Source organism: Uloborus diversus, chromosome 1 (assembly GCF_026930045.1).
Source record: "Uloborus diversus isolate 005 chromosome 1, Udiv.v.3.1, whole genome shotgun sequence".
Taxonomy (NCBI): domain Eukaryota; kingdom Metazoa; phylum Arthropoda; class Arachnida; order Araneae; family Uloboridae; genus Uloborus; species Uloborus diversus.
The window spans coordinates 52,054,036-52,074,118 of record NC_072731.1 but is presented as its reverse complement, the minus strand read 5'-3'; the positions used below and the strand labels follow the sequence as shown (position 1 = coordinate 52,074,118).

Here is a 20,083-nt window from a genome sequence, read left to right as displayed (position 1 = left end):
TCGTAATTCATTAGAATCGTGAATGCTTCCAGTTTTGTTTTTTTTTCCAAATCTTAACCATCAAATAAGGCATTATTACGGAGAATTATGAATGACGTAAATGATTATTAATGATGAAATTGCGTTGCTGTTTTTTTTTTTTTTAATATCTTAACAGTATAAATTGAAAACATCCCATAAAAATTGTAAAAATTATTCAAAATATCATCGTAATTAACTTCCTTCGTCTATCTGAAATGCTAATTTCGACATCGAAATAAAGTTTCCATTCTAGTTCAAATTCTTAAATTTAAACAGGAATAATTTCAATAAACTAGAAGGAGCTGGTACTCTTAAACCTTAAAAAAAAAAAAAAAGAAAAAGAAAAAAAAATCTGTTTTATGTATTCAAAATATTCAAATCAAGAGCTGTCAAAAGACACCGAATTCATGTTTCTATGTAGATTAAAAGGTATTACTCAATTAAAATATTAATGGATCATTAATGTGTCACAATGAAGGGGATTGCAGGGCAAAGTGAAATAGTTAAGATAACTTACTTTTTTCAAAATGAACAAATAGGAAATTTTCTAAAAATTATGGTACATAAAGAGGGAATAATATATTTTGCAATAAAACTTGCATTGAAGCCTTATTTTTTGGTACTGAGTTCGTTCCTCTTAAAAAGGGCAGAAATTTTTCACTTTTTTTTTCCATCGGGCAAAGTGAAAAATAAAATATTTTTCTAATGAAATATTTTCTATTTGATCAACAGAGGTAGTTTTGATCAAACAAATGAGTAAATAAAAGAATGAATGAATAAATGAAAAAGAAAACGAAATAAAAGTAAGTGAGTGAATAAAATAGTGAATTATTAGGGAATTAAGTGAATGAGAATGAATGAAAAAGGGAATTGTTAAATGAAGGAATGTAAGTAAACAAATTAATAAATGTATACGTAAGTGATTTGATAAAAGACTGAATAACGTAAGGGTGGAGCCGCTATATAGACGCATCAGCTTAAGTTTAGCCATTTTGGATCGGATTTACATTATTGCGCAGCTAGGGTTACCACGGGGTTTCACCATATTTGCCGAAAATAACCCTTTATTTAATAAACAATTAACGTGCTGCTAATAATCGCTCGCAGTGAACAATCACCAAACGCGATTACTCGCCAGAAAAGAAAACCTCTCAAACACGCGCTCCGATCCTCGTATATACAGGGGCCTTAAGTAAGGGTAATGAACTATTTTACTTTGCCCCACATGGAGGCGCCTAATTGTACAAAGTATTTGCGATACAGATAAGCTTAATATTAACTAAATAAATTCTGCACCAAATATTAGAAGGTCTCAATTAACATTTCAAATGTTAATTGCAAGAATTGTATCATTTAATATTACCAAAAAAAAAAAAAAAAATTCAGAGGTAATGTTTTCGTGACTAGAATAGACTACATGTGTACATGGTTTAAATATTACTAGATAGGTGGTGCTAAAAACAGAGTAAATAATTCCAAATTCCTTACATACAATTTTACTTTCAAACGCTATTTTCTCAAAACGTTAATTTTAAAAACTCATGACCCTTTTTCTACAAAACTATTTTAAATATTACTTCGAAATTTTCACCACATTTTCTTAAAATGTCGTAACTATACTAATGTGAAAATTTTTGCTTTCGAACTGATACTTATTCCTAAAAAGATGTATTATAATGTCGGTACTATATTGCATTTAGCTCTGGCTTAAAGACAGCAACTTTCTGCTTAACTGGAAATGATATTTATAACACGATTTTCAACTAATCGTTGGTTTACATCTAAAATAAAAAATGAAGAACGTTAACTATTTTAAACGTTATATTTTATGCTTATTTCTAGGTATTGGCAAAGCAACCGCTCGAGACATAGCCAAACGGAATGCAAGAGTTATATTAGCCTGCAGAAACGTGGGCAAAGCTAATAAGGTAGCCGAAGAGATTAAAGCAGAAACAGGAAATTTCAACATAATCGTCAAGGCGTTAGATCTTTGCAGTTTTGAATCGGTTCGAAAGTGCGCTGAAGATGTATTGAGCACTGAAGACAAGTTGCATGTCCTTATCAATAACGCTGGAATTGTTGGTGAGTCGTTTTAATTACTTTTAGTGATTTAGTTCTTCCAAACAGAAAAGGAACAATTAACTTAGTCTGGCTCTGATCAAGTTGATTTTCAATCTGCTGAAACTTAAGCGATTAAATTTGTCAAAATATTGGCAAGAAAAGCCGATTTCAGTTTTAAAAAAAAAAGATTATTGGGAATGCGTCAATTTTAGATTTTCTCATCTTTCAACCCAATTATAAATGAGCTCGTGCAAGACATAAATTATTAGAGTCAAACAATATTAGTGGATTTTGCTTTCGTTGTTTCTTGTTGCCGTATTTTTCTTTTTTACTTTTTTTTCATCTTAAAAAAATTGAACTTCTATTGGAGTAGGGAGCGGGGATAAAAGTTCCGTTTTTCAATCAAGCTCAAAATTTGTTTTGGAAACTTAGTTCTAGAATCATTTTTTGAGATTAAAATAGAATAACAAATGTCCTTTCGATACAAAGACAGTTTTTTGAGCTGTATATCGGAAGATTTTTTTTATAGTTTTTTTAGTAATTGATTTAATATAGCATATGAGGCATTGTTGGGTAATGTATAGACAAACTTTCGGAATAAACGGCTCCGATTATAGTAAACAATTTCAATTTTTTTTATGAGAACTAGACGTTATGAAATACTGTTTCTCATGGGTGGTAGTAGCATAAGACTAGAAGCACCTATAATAGGCAGTGTACACTCTTTAAAAATAGACTAGTACCGGCCCTCATGTTGCCAGTACTTTACACCTTAAAATCCGACTTTAGTCTAAAATTTTACGGTAGAACTCTTAGTACGGTAGAGCGTATTGAAACGATCGAGATACAGCAATTCAGCAAGTTCGAGATATGAACCTACCTTGAATTGCTCGCAGAACGGTGGCTATTACCTATAATGTTTGAGACTCGAGGTGAGAACGAAAATGGGGTATGGGGATGTAGTATACGCTTCGCATCGTAAATCATGTGTGTACCGGTTGGCACTCTGCAATCATTTACTGTTTCAGGTACAATTTACTGTTTCAGGTACAATTTACTGTACAACTTTTCTCTACTGTAAGCATTCCATTTCAGAGTAATATTTTCCATGTTCTATGTTACTGATATTTTGTTGTAAAACGAATTGCTTTTTCTTCTATCAGGGAAACTTGTATATTTTCATTTTTACGACATCGTAAAAAAACATTTCTAGTACATTTCGTCGGTTTAGAGGAAAAACTCACGAAGTGTTCTTTAATTAATTTCTGGAAATGTGGAAAAAATGTAAAAAATAGTTATTAAAAAAACCTATGGGCGATTTTTTGTTGCAATACTTTTTTTTTTTAATGTTCAAGTTTTGTTTTAAGCCTGCAATATTGTAATTTTGGCTTAATCATACCAGCTTTTAGTAACCAAGTGTGCTAACACCTCAAAATCGACTAAAAATGGACTTAGTGAGTTTTTCCCCTAGACCGATGATATGAGAAAGTTATTGATTGTTCCCATGTGACACAAAAGTGCTTATATCGTTATTAGGTCCACAGACGCGAGAAGTAACGGAAGATGGTTGCGAAAAAGTGATGCAGTCGAATCATTTTGGACATTTTCTCCTCACTCTGTTGCTTTTAGGTAAGAAATATTTTGTTAAGGGGCTGTCCATAAATGGTGTAATATTTTTTTCAACATTTTTGACCGCCTTACATCCTTTGTCACAAAGTGTCACATTTTTTCACACTCCCTTTGTCACACGTCTTGGAAATTTTCATGAACATATTCACACACACACACACACAAAAAAAAAAAAAAAAAAGCGCGTGATGTCACATTTCTTGTTACTTCCTTCCCCTTGTCACAAACTGTCCCAACTTCGCGAATCCCCCCCCCCCCCCCTTCAAAGCATGATGTCATTTATGGACAGCCGCTAATGCTGGAAGCTCTCATCATTGTTACGCGTTCGGTGCAACTTCACACTTTCTTTGAATGACGACACAGTTCTTGAGAGAAACACTGAAGATTTATTTACAACTATGTACAAGAAACATCGTTAACAACTGCTAAATTCATCATAGCAATTAGGAAAATATCAATTAACACCGTATACTCAACGATGGCACACATATTTACATCCTAGTACGCAAAAACACAGCGAAATACCTCACAATAAACAGAGCAACGCTCAGACGAATCTCAATAAAAGCATAACTGACTGTCCTTCAAATGCCACTCGGACTGTTTATACTGCTTTGGAATGTTCGACAAAATTCAAAATGCTTCTCGTATTTTCTTTCTATTCCATTCACAAATCTTATCATTGAGAAATGGAGGGACCGTTTTCTTTAGTCGAATGTTAGGGGGTTGTATGTACATTACAAGAAGCTATTTACAGGTTACGTTACTAAGATAATTTTAGATGCAAAATAATGGAACAAACGCCTAATTTAGCCAGATTACAACAAATTAATCACAAAAATAATTACTATTTACAGAGTTTGTAACATTATGAACTTAATTACTTTACTTCTGGTAGCGGTTCATTATGGAGTAAAATATCTGCGCTATTTACCGTAGAACCTTGCACTCGTCAAGGAATTTTCAAACTCCGCGAAAAAAAGGGTTGTTTGTAATGTTCCCAGTAACATTTCAGAAAAGGTTTAGAACCTGTGATATTGAAGAATTGCTCCTATTACAAATTATTTCACCAACTTATGGAATTTAGACGCCTGGTAGAAACAAAACGTTCTGAACTGCCAGCATGGTTGTGTGAAGGAATTTTTGAAGATATAAAAAGAGGTTTTAACTAGTGATGTTCCGGATATCCGTATCCGTATCCGCAGATATCCGAGAGAAAATAAAGTTTTGTACCCGTATCCGTTACTTTTTTGACGGATCTTAAACGGAACTTATATGTTATAAAAATTCTTAAATATTTGAATAAAAGACTATTAAATTTCGTTTGAATTAGGTTTTATTCCCTATTTAAATTATAAAGTATCATTTCAGAAGCCAATTCGTACCCCCCCCCCGTCGCAAATAGGAAGGGGTAATAAGTTTTCAAAGTATGTATCTGTGTGTCTATTTGTGGCATCGTAGCTCCTAAATAGATGAACCGATTTTGATAATTCTTTTTACGTTCAAAAGGCGACTTTATCGAAAGTGTGCTTAGCTTGGCCTCGTTTTTTTTAGAAGTTTAATTACCGGAGATATTAATTGAAAACCGACAGCGTTTTTCACAATTATAGAAGTAAAAACTTGCCCGTACGTTAAAAATATATTAGCCCTAATTGAAAGAACGGAATTTTCTGTGTTTGATAGCTATTTGGAACTTCCAAGTTATATAGTAGGAGCTACAATCTTGTTAAATCATTTTAAATCCAATTCTAAGAATTTATACATGTGATTTGTAGCGATTTCATAGTCGGAAGATCAGGAGAAAAAGCTCAATGATCTAAAATTTCTATCTGCTGTCAGTTCATATTTGTTAACAACGTGTGTTCTGACATGCGAAATTCATCTAAAGATATGAAGTCGGCTTCTTGTTATTGATTTGGTGATCCTGTTATTCTTCATTTTGGTTTTACTCGGCATCCTTCAAAAAAAAAAAAAAAAAAAAAAAAGTGAGATTAAATTTGCTATTTACTGTTTGTAAAGGTGTTCCCGGATCTGTTATTTCGTCGGTCGTAGTAAATTGAGTGGAATGGATCAGCGCTGCATTTATGCTGAAATAAAATGAGAAAATTATTTCTAGCCTGCCCAGTATATACAGGATACAGGTGGATACAGGAACCACTCTTGCTCCTGTATCCTACATCTACTGAGCAAGTTAGAAATAATTTTTCATATTATATCTAAGCATTAATGCAGCGCTGACCCATTCCTTCCCATTCTCCCTCAATTTCAGCGGAGATTTTTTTAAAGAGTAAATCTTAGTCTTGATTATATTTTCGCCGCATATGACTTTTTCTGAAGAAAGAGTGCCATTATTCTGACGAAAATACCTTCCGTAACAAATTTTACGCTTGGATAGTTGAATTGGATTTAAAAAAAAAAATATTTGAGATCCGTATCCGTATCTGCGGATCTTGACACTAATAATCCGTATCCTTTTTTTAACGATCCGACACATCAGTAGTTTTAACTACACTGTAAAAAAAATCCGGAAACGTTTCTGAGTATATCGTGCAGCTGCGGTTCATGAAATTTTCAAAAACGTTTCTGAGTATTTCGGAATTCTCTTTCTGTAATGTCCAGAAACGTGTCTGAGTATTTCGGAATCCTCTTTCAATGTTTCTGAGTGTTTTGGAATACTCTTTCTGTAATTTTCAGAAACGTTTCTGAGTATTTCGGAATCCTCTTTCCGTAATTTCCAGAAATGTTTCTGAGTATTCTGTGCAGCTGTGGTTCATGAAAGTTTCGAAAACGTTTCCGAGTATTTCGGAACTCTCCAAACAATTTTCAAAAACGTTTCCGAGAATTTCAGAATCCTTTTTCCGTGATTTTTTCTAAAATATAATTTTTTAGTATAGTATTGCATACCATATCAATTTCAGTTCTTTCATATCTAACAGCAATGAAACAAACGGTTTTAGAATCATTCGTGGATTTTTTTTTTCTTTTTCTGAATTTCTGATGACAAATAGCATGGTTAACAGCATAACATATGCACCGTTATAAATTTTTGAAAATTTATGAAATAATATAGTAGTTTCATTCCTATTCACAAAATCGTCAGGGGAGGGGAGGGGGGTACTTTCTCAAAAGTGGGATTGTTTGTTAAACAATCTTAAACTTAAGTTTTTCTCACAATATTTTCAAGACAAAATTATCAACATATTGTATTTTTAATGCAGAACTTAAAAACATATCTTGTATCAAACTTGATAGCTTTTACTTTCGGATAAAATTTGACAGAACTTACCTTCCCTTCGCGTCAAGTCTATTTCTCTGACGAAAAAAGTGTACCGAAAAGTGCCAACAGAGAAATTGGTGAATTTAAATATGACACCAAGTCCTCCTGTTGGAACCATTCGGGGTGATTCTTCTGTTCTTGCCCTTTTCCAGTTCATCACAAATATAAATACTTTATCAAAATAGGTTACTGATTTTATTTTTACAATGTGCGCAAAATGCATTACATATTTTATTTATTAAAACATTGAATTCTATTGCATGATTACTCCATTTCATATATACGAGATCCCCCCCCACACCATAAGAGTGATGGTGAACACATAAAATGCTATAAAGCGCCCCCCCCCCCTTAAAAAAAAGCAATCTCTGAAAATGTCAATGGCAGTCTGCGTGGTGAACGCCCCTCGTCTTCTCCCCATATGTACATTGTATATTTAATTAATAACATAGTATTTAAAAAAGGATCACTTTTAAAACAATGACATGAAATAATTTTTCTTTTTATTTCGGCTTGTAAATGCAGCTGTTCCATTTTTGCCTCTGGCTCATTCCTCCTGAATGTCCTATATTGAACTAGTATATCCACGAAGGAAATGTTATTTACCGAACAACTAATGTCAAGGAATTTTTTATTGTCAACCACATTTAACAAAATGAATAAGCACATGAATTAATTGCATAACTATGTAGCTTACTAATAGATAACTGGGCCATTTTCTAATGGTATAAATATTTTTAAATAAATGAATAAATTATAATAAAGAAAGATAAATAATACTGGCACATTTTTTGTGAAGCATATTACAATACTAGAAAACATTTGCATTACTATATTTTTAATGAATTAACCAATTGATTTTTTTTGAACCAATGTATGTATATCCAAGTATTTCGAAATAACTTTTATGTGATTGCTTTTCAAATATAAATCTTATTTCTTTTGCGTAATTAATCAGTTTCAATTGGTTACAACAAATAGTACACTGCACTCACAGGTATGTAGGACAACTTTAAATTAATGCGATAAACCCAAAAACAGTTACAATTGGAGCCTCATCAAATGCAAATCAACAAAAATATAAATGTATATAACAACATGTTTTAAAATATTCATTAATACTTACAAGTGAACATGAGCGAAAGAAAATCTAAGTACCTCCATTACAACTGGATAAGTAATCCAAAGGGTTTCGTTTCATTAAGTATAAAAACGGGTTTTGAAACTATTCACGCTTGAACACACAATATAAATGTAATCATGGTTGCACCGGAAATTGTAAAGAAGCAAATCGTTATTAACTAACTTAATAGCTGCGTACATCTTCTAAAAAATCACGAGCAGCCCAAAATGCAAAGGCGTAAAATTAGTTTCGACACAATTTACTACTCTCTAGACATGAAATAACAAGCAATCCAATGCTAAACAGTTGCTGACTGCAGCAACCATAGAAAAGGAAAAAATTAAGCTCTCGTTATTTTCGACTCACTGGCGCCGAAGGATAAAATACGTTTCGAAGCATTGCGCCTCACTTCCGCTTCTAGATGTCTTGAAATAACAAAAAGCTTTCTGAATAATGAGGAGTTCGCTATTGGATGAAGGATTCTTACTATTTCGGTGACGTTTCCGATATATCCAGAAACGTTTCCGAAATTTGTTACAGTGTATAGTGCCTCGAAAGAGTAGTGTGCCGACCGACGCTTTTTTCCCCACGATTCTTGAAGACAAATTGCATGAAAACCGCTAGATGGCAGTGCAGTAGAGGTGCACGTTCAATTTCGCGGTGTTTACATTAGTAGACGCGGGATTTTGTTACAATTTAGTTCCGTGTTTCTCTTTTTTACCTATATTTCGTGAATATTTCATGAAACAGCGTTTAAGGCTTTTAATGAAGGCATCAAAGTTGAACATTGGAAGAAATAAAGCTTCGTCTCTTTCTAGGCACTATAGTTTTAACCATTGAGGAGAAGGAGAAAAAGGTAGAGGGAGTGAAACTCTATACTCCTTAAGTCAAAACATAGTCACATGAGAGTGCACAAAGTGAAGTAGTGGAGAAAATTCGACTTCTGTAACTCTACTGCGTTCAAGAGAAAGATAGACAAAAGATGCTCCATTTGGGGACGTCACGTATTTGGCTTGGACAAAAGCAATTTGGTGCAAGCAAACGGCGAATGCGAAAACTATTGGTTTACCTATTTTTTTATTTCAGGGAAAATCCTCAGTGTGTTACCTTTTCGGTGAACTGAATCGCAAAGCATGTCAACCGTACGTTGTAGGAAACTCGCGTGATTTCAGATTTTTGCCACAGCTTTTTTTTTTTTCAACCTTACCGAAGTGTTGGAGTAGCTCCTTCAAGTTACTAATTCCTACTATAAGTTTTAACAAATTACTACTGTTTTATTATTATTATTATTATTATTATTACCATTGCTATTATTACTATAATTGTTGTTATAACAATAATACTTATTATTAGTATTAGTATTGTTGTTGTTATGATAATAATACTTATTACTACTAATAATAATGATAATAATATTATTGTAATAATTTATTATTGTGATAATTTATTATTATTGCTATCATTCTTATTCTAATCATTGTTGTTGTTGTTGTCGTGCATTTGGGGTGCGCTGCTTCACTTTTCCAACTGTGCCGTAATATTCTAATCATTATTATTATTATTGTTAATTTTTTATTAAACATAACTATTTTACAAAAACATCTTTTTGTTTCAGATTTGTTAAAAAAGAGTGCTCCAAGTAGAATAATCAACGTCTCTTCTGTTGCATATGCCTTTGGAAAAATTAACATTGATGATTTGAATCATGAAAAAACCAAATATCATTACATGAATGTCTACAGTAACAGCAAGTTGGCAAATATTTATTTTACGAGAGAGCTGGCGTCAAGGCTTGCTGGAACGGGTAAGAAATGAAAGATATTATACAAACATAACTTCTTGTTCCGATTTGCTATGTTCAAAACTAAAAGAGCCCTAGCAGGGCGACGAGAGGTCATGTCAGCCTAGTCGGAAATCAGGGTCTCGGTTACTGTGGGGGCCCGATACGGAATCGGAGTAGTATAAATTCTGCAAGTTTATTGGAGAAGGGAGGGGAGGGGGGGGGCGACCAAACTGACTAGGAGCCCCTCTTGGCTCTCGGTGGCCTGCTGTTTGATCATCACGAATCACGATCATCAAACACCACATTGAACTAACGAATAATTTAATTTCTACTTATACCGGCTTTATACTGGCTCGTTAAAATACATGTCGTTAGATGCTTATCGAAGATTAAGATCTTGAAGCTCTAGAATCTGTAACCGATAACCCTCTTGCAAATACCCAATGCATTGTTCATTGACTTGCTTGATCTTTTGGTAGTTATAGTATGCACAAAGGGCGGGCTGGGTTCCGCAAGATGGCGCCAACCTTAGCCTCTAAGGAGCGGGGGGAAAAACATTGATACACAGGTTTAAGAGTTTAAAGAAAAGAAAAAAAAAAAAAAAAAGCGAAGTGATTGTACAAGTTAAAAAAGGGTCATTCCATCCAGATTCAACGGATGAGTGCGCTCGACCATTTTTAATTTTTTTGAAACTCATATCCCAGAAAGATGCATATGAATGATGTTTAACACCACTTTTATTTTTTCTCTAACCTTAACCCTTGATTTTTTTAGAGGTCATCAAAAGCCATTTTCACAGTCAAAAATGGGACTTTTAGACCTTTGCATTTTGACCAAAATCTATTTGAAATACATTTATGGAAGTTAATTTTACGCTTTGATGTTAAAGTGCATAAGATGATAGTCTTACATGCTGAGTTACGTGGCCGTAATTTAATAACTAAAATAATGGCAAAGGTTCAAGGTCAAATGTAAAATTTTTACTCATTTCAAAGGGTCATAACTCGCTTAGGGATAAAAACACAAAGTGAAATATGGCAAAAAGTAATCACTGGAGTCACACTAATGAGAAAATATAGCTGTAATTGTGTGTTTGTTTACCCTTTATAAATTACAGCCCGTCAAAGATCAGAAAATTGAGAAAAATGACATTTTTAGACCCCTGTAAACCAAAAGAGGATGAAATTAAAATTAAAACTTCTTGGCCAATTGAATATTCCATTCAAGTACTATACATGTTATATATATTGTTTTGTGTATTTGGTTTGTGAAAAAGATACAGGTCTTTGAAATTGAGCAATTTTGCTAGTTAATTTACGCACTAAAACAGAAATAAAAAGTGTGAAAACTTTATTGCATTTTCTTAAATGGCCTATATAATATATTATACTGGAAAAACATATTTTAAGTATAAAAAAACTATTTTAATTTGATAACTTAGAAATATTTGGACATGAATGAGTAGTTCATACTTGATTGCCAGCTTAAGTAGTTAATTTATAGACTATCTACACACACAAATTTTCAATACACGTTAACATATCTAAATTGCCTAAAACATATTCAAAAACATTATATATAAAAAATTTAAAGTTTAAAAAGCGCGATTTTTATTTCTTGTTTGAGTGTAGTTTTGAAAAAATGAACTCACCTAGTAGTCCTATAGTTGTAATGGAGACTCAAGTATATGGCGTTTTGGAATGCTTTACCAAGGCGCATTCATAATTTGATACTTTGAAAATGTACTAGGAGCATGACAATGACAGGAGTTCTAAATTTAGTGATCAACACAAGCTGTGTAATAACTTTTTTGACAATAATGGGCATTTCTTTTGATAATCTTTTTAGTAACACACTATTCTTCATACCTATTGCTAAGGGACAATAATTTTACAGAGATAATATGTAAATACGATGGCATAGAGCAGTGATTAAATGTTGTATTGGGAATTTTATTTGCAGTCAAACCTTTCTTGCAGCATTTTTTCAGCTAGTTTAATATACTGAATGCTCACAAGGATACATGCAATGTTGAGTAGCAAAAATGCAGAAGGTATGCATTTCTGTAGGAATTAAAATGTGACTTCTAGTAGTTCTTTGCAAGCTAGTCTTAGTAGTATCAATTCTTTTTACGGTTCTTCTGATTCTGTTACAATGTCCATTACCGTGTGATATTGCATAGAAATGCCATCCAGCTCTCAAGTTGACATCCGTTTCGTGATTACATAAATTAAGAAAGTTATTTCTATTCTTGTTGTGTATTTGAGTAAAGTATTTCAGTACGCCACATGCTGTGTCACCGCCAGAACTATAGTACTACTGTATGAGTTCATTTTCTCAAAACTACACTGAAGCAAGAAATGAATAACGCACCTTTTTTTCCCTTTCAACTATGTAGATAATGCTTTTGCATGTTAGGCAAGTTACATAAGTTAATGTACAGAGCATATGTTTGTATGAATTGAAAATTTGTGTGTGTAGATAGTCTATAAATGAACTATTTAAGCTGTCAATCATGTATGAACTACTCATTTATGTCCAAATATTTTTAAGTTATCAAATTAAAATAATTATTTTTATACTTAAAATATAGTTTTCCAGTATAATATATTATATAGACCATTTAAGAAAGTGCAATAAAGTTTTCACACTTTTTATTTCTGTTTTAGTGCGTAAATTAACTAGCAAAATTGCTCAATTTCAAAGACCTGTATCTTTCTTACAAACCAAATACACAAAACAATATATATAACACATATGGCACTTGAATGGAATATTCAATTGGCCAAGAAATTTTAATTTTAATTCCATCCCCTTTTGGTTTACAGGGGTCTAAAAATGTCATTTTTCTCAATTTTCTGATCTTTGAAGGGCTGTAATTTTTTTATAAAGGGTAAACAAACACACAATTACAGCTATATTTTCTCATTAGTGTGACTCCAGTGATTAGTTTTTGCCAAATTTCACTTTGTGTTTTTATCCCCTAAGCGAGTTATGACTCTTTGAAATGAGTAAAAATTTTACATTTGACCTTGAACTTTAACCTGTTCCCATTATTTCAATTATTAAATTACAGCCACGCAACTCAGCATATAAGACTATCATCTTATGCACTTTAACATCAAAGCGTAAAATTAGCTGCCATAAATGTAATTCAAATAGATTTTGGCCAAAATGCAAAGGTGTAAAAGTTCCATTTTTGACTGCGAAAATGACTTTTCATGACCTCTAAAAAATCAAGGGTTAAGGTTAGAGGAAAACTAAAAGTGGTTTTAAACATCATTCATATGCATCTTTTTGGGATATGAGTTTCAAAAAAATTAAAAATGGTCGAGCGCACTCATCCGTTGAATCTGTATGGAATGACCCAAAAGAAAAAAAAAATTGCAAAAAAAAAAAAAAATGTTCAGGCTTGAGGGCGCATAGGCGGGAGGGTGCATCGGCGCGGACCGATGCGCCGGTGGGTTAGCCCGCCCTTGCACATGACTATCTTTTGGCAGAAAGTATAATTTCGGATGTTACAAGGGTGTAGTAGTATGCTGTGCTGAGAAGTTGAGATCATTATGGTTTATTTTAAATTTTTAAATTTCCCGAGGCCATAAAATAGTTTGTAAATTCGGAAATATGAGTACAATATCTTCCTTTTTAATATAATAAAATAAGATGTTTGTATGATAGCATGTGTTTGTGTGTGTGGCGCAGGTTTGAGGAAAACGGTAAGATTTGGAAACATGAAATTTTGTGTACAGAGTAGCTGGGGAAACGGAAACCTTGCAACAGGAAATTTGGTATATACTATGCTGAAGTTAAAAAAAAAAAAAAGGTGGGGGCGGGGGGGGGGCACACCAATAGAAATAGCTGTTTGTAATTTCCATTACATTTTCATTATTTTTACAATAAAAAAACAAACATTTCAGGGGACGGCATTTCAGTCAAACAATAAAATATTCCAAAAATCAAGGTGTGTTTTTGTTGGAGGGTAGCATAGTTAACGTATTAGTGTACAAAATGGTGGTATACGTGGGTTAAAAATTATTAAATAAAAACAAAAAACCCGTCTGCGTAAAAACCAAAAAAACTAAAAAGAAAAATGTATAAGCCCAGTAGTTTAGAATGTTATTAAGTACTACTGAATAACTGCACCGTTGAAATAGTTTTATAACTGTACACAAATAAGACAAATCATCAATTCAAATGTAGAATAGAAGGATCAACAGTCGGGGCCCATTCCTTTCTGATTCAAGGAACTCCGTAAAATTTGAGGTCGTCAAAGTTCGAAAAACTAGGTACTTATATTTTTCATCGCTTTTCAAAAACAAATGCAAATGTTATGCCGTGATACGCAAAAACACACGATAAAACTTCGAACAATTTGAAAAATCACACTCTGTGCACACATATAATTTTAAACAATTGTTAACCGCTATATTTTCCCCCAAAAGGTGTTATTGACTGCGAGTGAAAAGTGGTATAAGTCACAAAACGCTGCATTTCATATCTCGGTGAATATTGATCGTACTAATTTCAAACTTTTCGTGTTGGAATTATTTTTCAATGGAGAATATTTCCCTAAATATAAGTTAGGGGACATGGGGCCGGTATAAAAAGTTAAATTTTGAATTTTTTGACTTATTTTTATTTTCGCGTCAAGCTTTCAATATCTTAACCCTGCATCTGATTTTGAACACTTTTACAATTGGCAGGACTAACGGTTGCGAAAATAAAGGTCTTGCAGGTTAAAACGGAACAACCTGTATAAACAGCCTGTATAACTCATGATGACGCGAAATCGAAAACGTCGTCAGTCAAATCTTTCTCGCATAACTAAATTCCTGTGAAGAAAATACACGTCGCGGAACTCAGTCCCTTGAATCAAGGCAAAAACAAATGCAACATGTTAGAGATGAAACTCGAATTAGTAGACTTTCTTTGTTTTGGTGCTTATTGCACGGGTTCATTTTGATGAGGACTACAATCTGAGTGTTTTGCCTTCGTTACGCATAAAATATTTTTTTTTATTACAGTACAGAATGCATATAAAGAACATATGAAAGAATTTACATCAGAAAGAGGGGAAAGTACATCCGGAGCGAGGGTGTCTTGACCCACCGCCTCAAGAGGGAGAAGCAATCGCTTAGGCCACTCGGCCTTTGAGACTCCAATCAGTACACTTAGTAAAAAAAAAAAAAAAAAAAAAAAAAAAAATCAGGCAGCGAAAACTACCTGCATTTGTCGGACGCAGGTAGCGTGCGACACAGTGTGCAACACCAAACGTGGCACGGTCCCGAACTGACAGAATATGGCAACTGGTTGTTGATGTGGTGAATTTTGATTAGTGTCATGTGTTTAGTGACACTACCAAGGTTAAGACAAATCGATTGACATAAGTATTACCAAAATTGGTTAAGGCGTTTAGCCCCTAGAACACCACATAGGAACAAACATACATAGCCTTATAACACATTACCCTCCATTGCGTCACGCACGCGCAGTCGGGTAATTATCCTCCTTTGCATCGCGCACGCGCAGTCGCGTAAAAATAGTGGATAATGTTCAGTGGTTGGAAAAACTACATTTTTTTTGTAGCGAACTACAACTACAACTACTTTGTTACAAATGTAGTTAACTACAACTACAACTACTTTTTTCAAAATGTAGCAACTACAAACTACTTTTGAAATGTAGTCGCTATTTTGCTACTTTCTAAAAATATAAGTAAATAAAAAGCATACACAATAGGTTGTCCCTCAAAAAATGAAAGTCAATATTTCAAGTCGTATACCCTCTTGTATTTTTCCTCTTGTGTCAAAACAATCGTGAAAAAAAGTTTCATATAATTTGCACAACGGCAATCCGTGCCAACTTGCACCTGAAAGTGTAAAACAGTACTTGTATGCTAGGCCAAATCGAAAAAAATAAATTTTTTTTTTTTAGAAACTCGAAATTTCTGTTAATAAAACGTTTTCCCTGTACCCAACAGCACACATGTACCAAAAGAACATTTATTCAAATTAAAAAAATTTAGATATGCCACACTTGACCTAAAATTTATAATTTTATTTAAAAAAATGATTTTTTTGTCAGTTATCTTTTAAAAAACTGCATATAAATTTAAATAGAATATCAAGTTCAAAAATTACTGGCGAACACATTTACAAATCAACAATTACAAACGAATACCAAATACATAATATAGTATTTTAAATGAAAATTTTAACTCAACCTGGAAAAAATCCATATCTTTGAGTACTATGTGGGAGACTTAAAAATTGCAGGAAAACAAAAATTTCTATTTAACGCTAATTACCCACTTTTCTATTTTACTGTATTTTTTTCTTTTTTTTTCAGCTTGATAATTTCGTAAAATCTTACTTTTCTGAAAATGTGTATCAAAAACTTAATTTTTTGATGAAAATTATAAATGTTAGGCCACGTGTGGGATATCTAAATGGCTTTTAATTTAAATACATGTTTTTGAGGTGCATATGTGGGGTATAGGAGCAATGTTTTATCAACATAAATTTTTAGTTTCTAAAAAAACATTTTATTTTAATTTTGCCTAGCATTACAAGTGCTGGTCCTCACTTTCAGACATAATCGGCACTTGTTGCCGTTGTTCAAATTATATGATTTTTTTTTTTTTTTGACGTAAAAGGATAAAATATAAGAGTGTGCGACTTGAAAAATCAACTTTCGTTTTTTTTTTGGGGGGGGGGGGACACCCTTATACACACACACCGTAAGAGGTTTGAACAAAAAACGATTGATAAATTAACTCATCAGAAGACACTATGAAAAATGCACGTTATCATACTCTCATACACTGTAATGCTGGTATTTATTGTAAGTCCTCCAGAACAGTTCAATTTTTTCCTTTTCTGTAACATTTTTAGCAGCTTCTTTTTATTAGGTGAATACTGTCGAAAATTTGAGCCTCGCTAAAATATTTTTATTTTACAATCTTCGGTCTGTTCATATAAAATTCACAAAATTTTCAACTTGCGAAATCACTGCTATCTTCATTTTTGCGAAAATAAGTGCTTTTTTTCCATATAAATATTGGTGAAATATGAAAATTACGATGACAAACTAATGGCGTCAAACAGATAGAACGTATGGCGTCAAAATGAAATGCCTGAGGTCAGCTGGTATTTTTATGAGTCTTATTTCTCATTGCATCTGATGATGTACCTTGTGTAAAATTTACGCCAGTTAAATTCGTTTGAACCTTGATTTTTTTTTTTCAGTTTATTTAAAAGTAGTTTCCAGAAATCGCTACAAACTACTATTTTTTGTAGTTAACTACTCACTACACTAATTTTTTAAAAAAGTAGTGCGCTACACTACAAACTACTAAAAAATGTAGCTACTACAGTAGCGTCGCTACTTGTAGCGCGCTACTTCCAACCACTGATAATGCCTGCTTAATGTAATAAAAACTTCATCAGCATGTGTTAGTAAAAGGTTTCATTTCATCAAAAATTAATTTCTGCACTTGCAAATCAAGGCTCCCAGATTTATGGAGAAAGAACTGATATTATTATTATTATTATTATTTTTTTTTTTGAATTGCATCACTAATTCTTCAATGGGTATGACATAGTGTAGAATCTGGTGTATTTTAAAGCACTTGAGACCTTATAGAGGGCATTTAGTGCTTTTTCAATTGTATCAATACATTTCTAGGCACAGTTTTTCATTTGTTTATTTATTTATTTTAAATTAAGTATATTTAATTTCGCTTATTTCTTGAAACTAAATTACAAAACTTTTAAGAACGTGAAAATAATTTGATGTACTGTCTTACCGCGAGTTGTATGGAAAGGCAAACATCCGGTTTACTGGCGGAAATGAACGCATCTATTAGTTTTTAGGGATCTCAGCTTTTGCAGATGTATGTTAGCCTCTAAATTTAGCAGTCTCATTCAAATGAGAGGAACACGCGCATCAAATTCTTACTTTTCCCCGTCATTCAGATAGACTTGTCTTAACTGGACGTTTGCCAATTCCATACAATCCGTGATTGAATAGTAACCTTTATTTTTCTTTTCTTTTTAGGTATAACTGTGAACACGTTGCATCCAGGAGTAGTGAAAACTAACATATTTTTTAGCAGTGAAGGATTTTACTCAACTATATCGAAATTTATGGTTTTTGTGCTTGGAAAGGTATAAAATTAACATTAAAATTATCCTTATAGTTACTAGTTAGGAAATACCCTGTAGATTATTGTATATTTTAAGTTTATATGTGATAGTATAGAGAAAAGATTTCACGAAAGCAAGTCTTAATCTACGTCGATGCGTATTTCTATGGCAATACAGCAGGAGTGCCACCGGGGGGGGGGGGGGGACTGTTCTGACTGCGCCAGTGAAATTTTTTAAAGGAAGCGTAATTTTAAAGAGTTTATGATCTCATCTAACTCGACCTTTTTCAACACCGATTCAGAAAGAAATTACGACATGATGCCTATCGAAAATTATTTACATGATTAGAACTTCTCTGAGCTACATGCATTTTAGAGCGAAATAGATCACACAAGGTTTACTTGTATCTTTAGAAACGTCTGTAATACAACTGTAAGTCTATACTGCCGTGTGCAGGTAAACGGCAGTATCTACAAAATGAGTTTTTAAGATATTTGAAGAAACGCGTTTTCGATTTCCCACAAACATCAATAAAATATTGAAATTTGATTTTAGGCTATTCTATATGTTTATATCGAAGTATTTTTTGGGCAGTCTGTTTCATTTTGATTTTGCAATCAAAATTTTAATTAAAGCAGATACTGCCGTTTACCTGCTCTTCGCATAGTAATTTTCATGCACTTTTGACTGGTAATCAGCAGTAACTGCACAATGTACTATTGAATGACCAATAAATAAGAATTCAACATAATACGGAGTAGATATGTCATTACGAAGTATATTTATTGCAATGTGAATAATATATTTTATTTTAAAAAATAAATAAATACCGTGTATACACTTGACATAAATTTAATATAAATGACTTAAATAGGGTCTGGTGGGGTAAAGTGGTCATAAAATCGTAGGTTTTCAACTTAAGTGGATAATAAATACAATAAATTCTTTAAATACTTCAATTTTTTTTGTTATTATTTTACAATTGCATTATTAAAGAACACGTACATTGAATTTCAGGAAAAAAAAAATATTGATTTAAGTAGTTTTATAACATTTTCATTTCCCTTTGTATTTATGACCACTTTACCCCATGGGGTGGGGGAAAGTGGTCATAGCATGGGGTAAAGTGGTCATAGTTAAAAACAGCTACAAAACTGTTACAAATAACCCTATTATTTGTATATTTTGGTTATTTTTAAAGTTACAAGTACATGTACGAGTATATGCGGGTATGCACGAGTATATACGTGTCGTTTAAACAAGAGTAAACATGTTCATATATGAATAAATACATGTATACATCAGATACATGCATGCATGTGCCTACTCAAGTATATTCGTGTATACACGAGCGTATAAGCATGTATACGTGATTGCCTACAGGAGTGTATACGTGTCTACACGAGTATATTCGAGTCACGTGTATATGCGAGTATATACGCGCAAAACGAACATCATTTGCGTGTTTGCACATGTATCTCGAGTATATATGTGCATACCTGAGTTTCTGAGTATATACGTGTATAGTCGACGTATATACGCATATATAAGTGTACATAGATACACTACTGGCCATTAAAATTGCTACACCAAGAAGAAATTGCCAGAATGAAGCTAAATTTTACATACGTGATAATAAAATTGACATTAGAAAGTGATTACAAAATTAAAGCAAATTGATCATTTATGGTTGGAAAAATCTCGAATAAATGGTGGTTTAAGTACCCTGTTAAGCCACCTCTAGCGTGAATGTACGATGTACTTGAAGCGAAACAATCGGGCATTGAGACATAACAGTCTCCTACAATATCCTGCGTCATCTCGTACCACAGTTGCTGTAAACGTGCCACTAATTCGATCAAACTCATACGTGTTAGCACTCACGACGGGGCTCCCAGGAAATATTTTTTAACATTACAATGCTCGGTCAAACACAGCATTGTGTAAAGGGATTTCCTCTTCCGCATTATCACTTTCTCTGGTCTGCGTGATGCTCTGGTCTGCGATTTGTGATTAGTCACAAATTGAGCATATCTGGGATC

General features: G+C 33.0%; 1 protein-coding gene across 2 annotated transcripts in view; it reads left to right on the top strand.

The window, feature by feature from the left end:
* LOC129234568 (retinol dehydrogenase 14-like) overlaps positions 1-18,062 on the top strand; it is a gene marked incomplete at its 3' end in the record, with an annotated part of 60,670 nt that extends 42,608 nt beyond the window's left edge. For both annotated transcript variants that reach the window (XM_054868591.1, XM_054868590.1), the window contains 4 exon segments: positions 1,864-2,103; positions 3,619-3,711; positions 9,727-9,915; positions 17,953-18,062. In XM_054868591.1, coding sequence (XP_054724566.1) covers positions 1,864-2,103; positions 3,619-3,711; positions 9,727-9,915; positions 17,953-18,062 — 632 coding nt within the window.
* Positions 18,063-20,083: the final 2,021 nt, after the last annotated feature.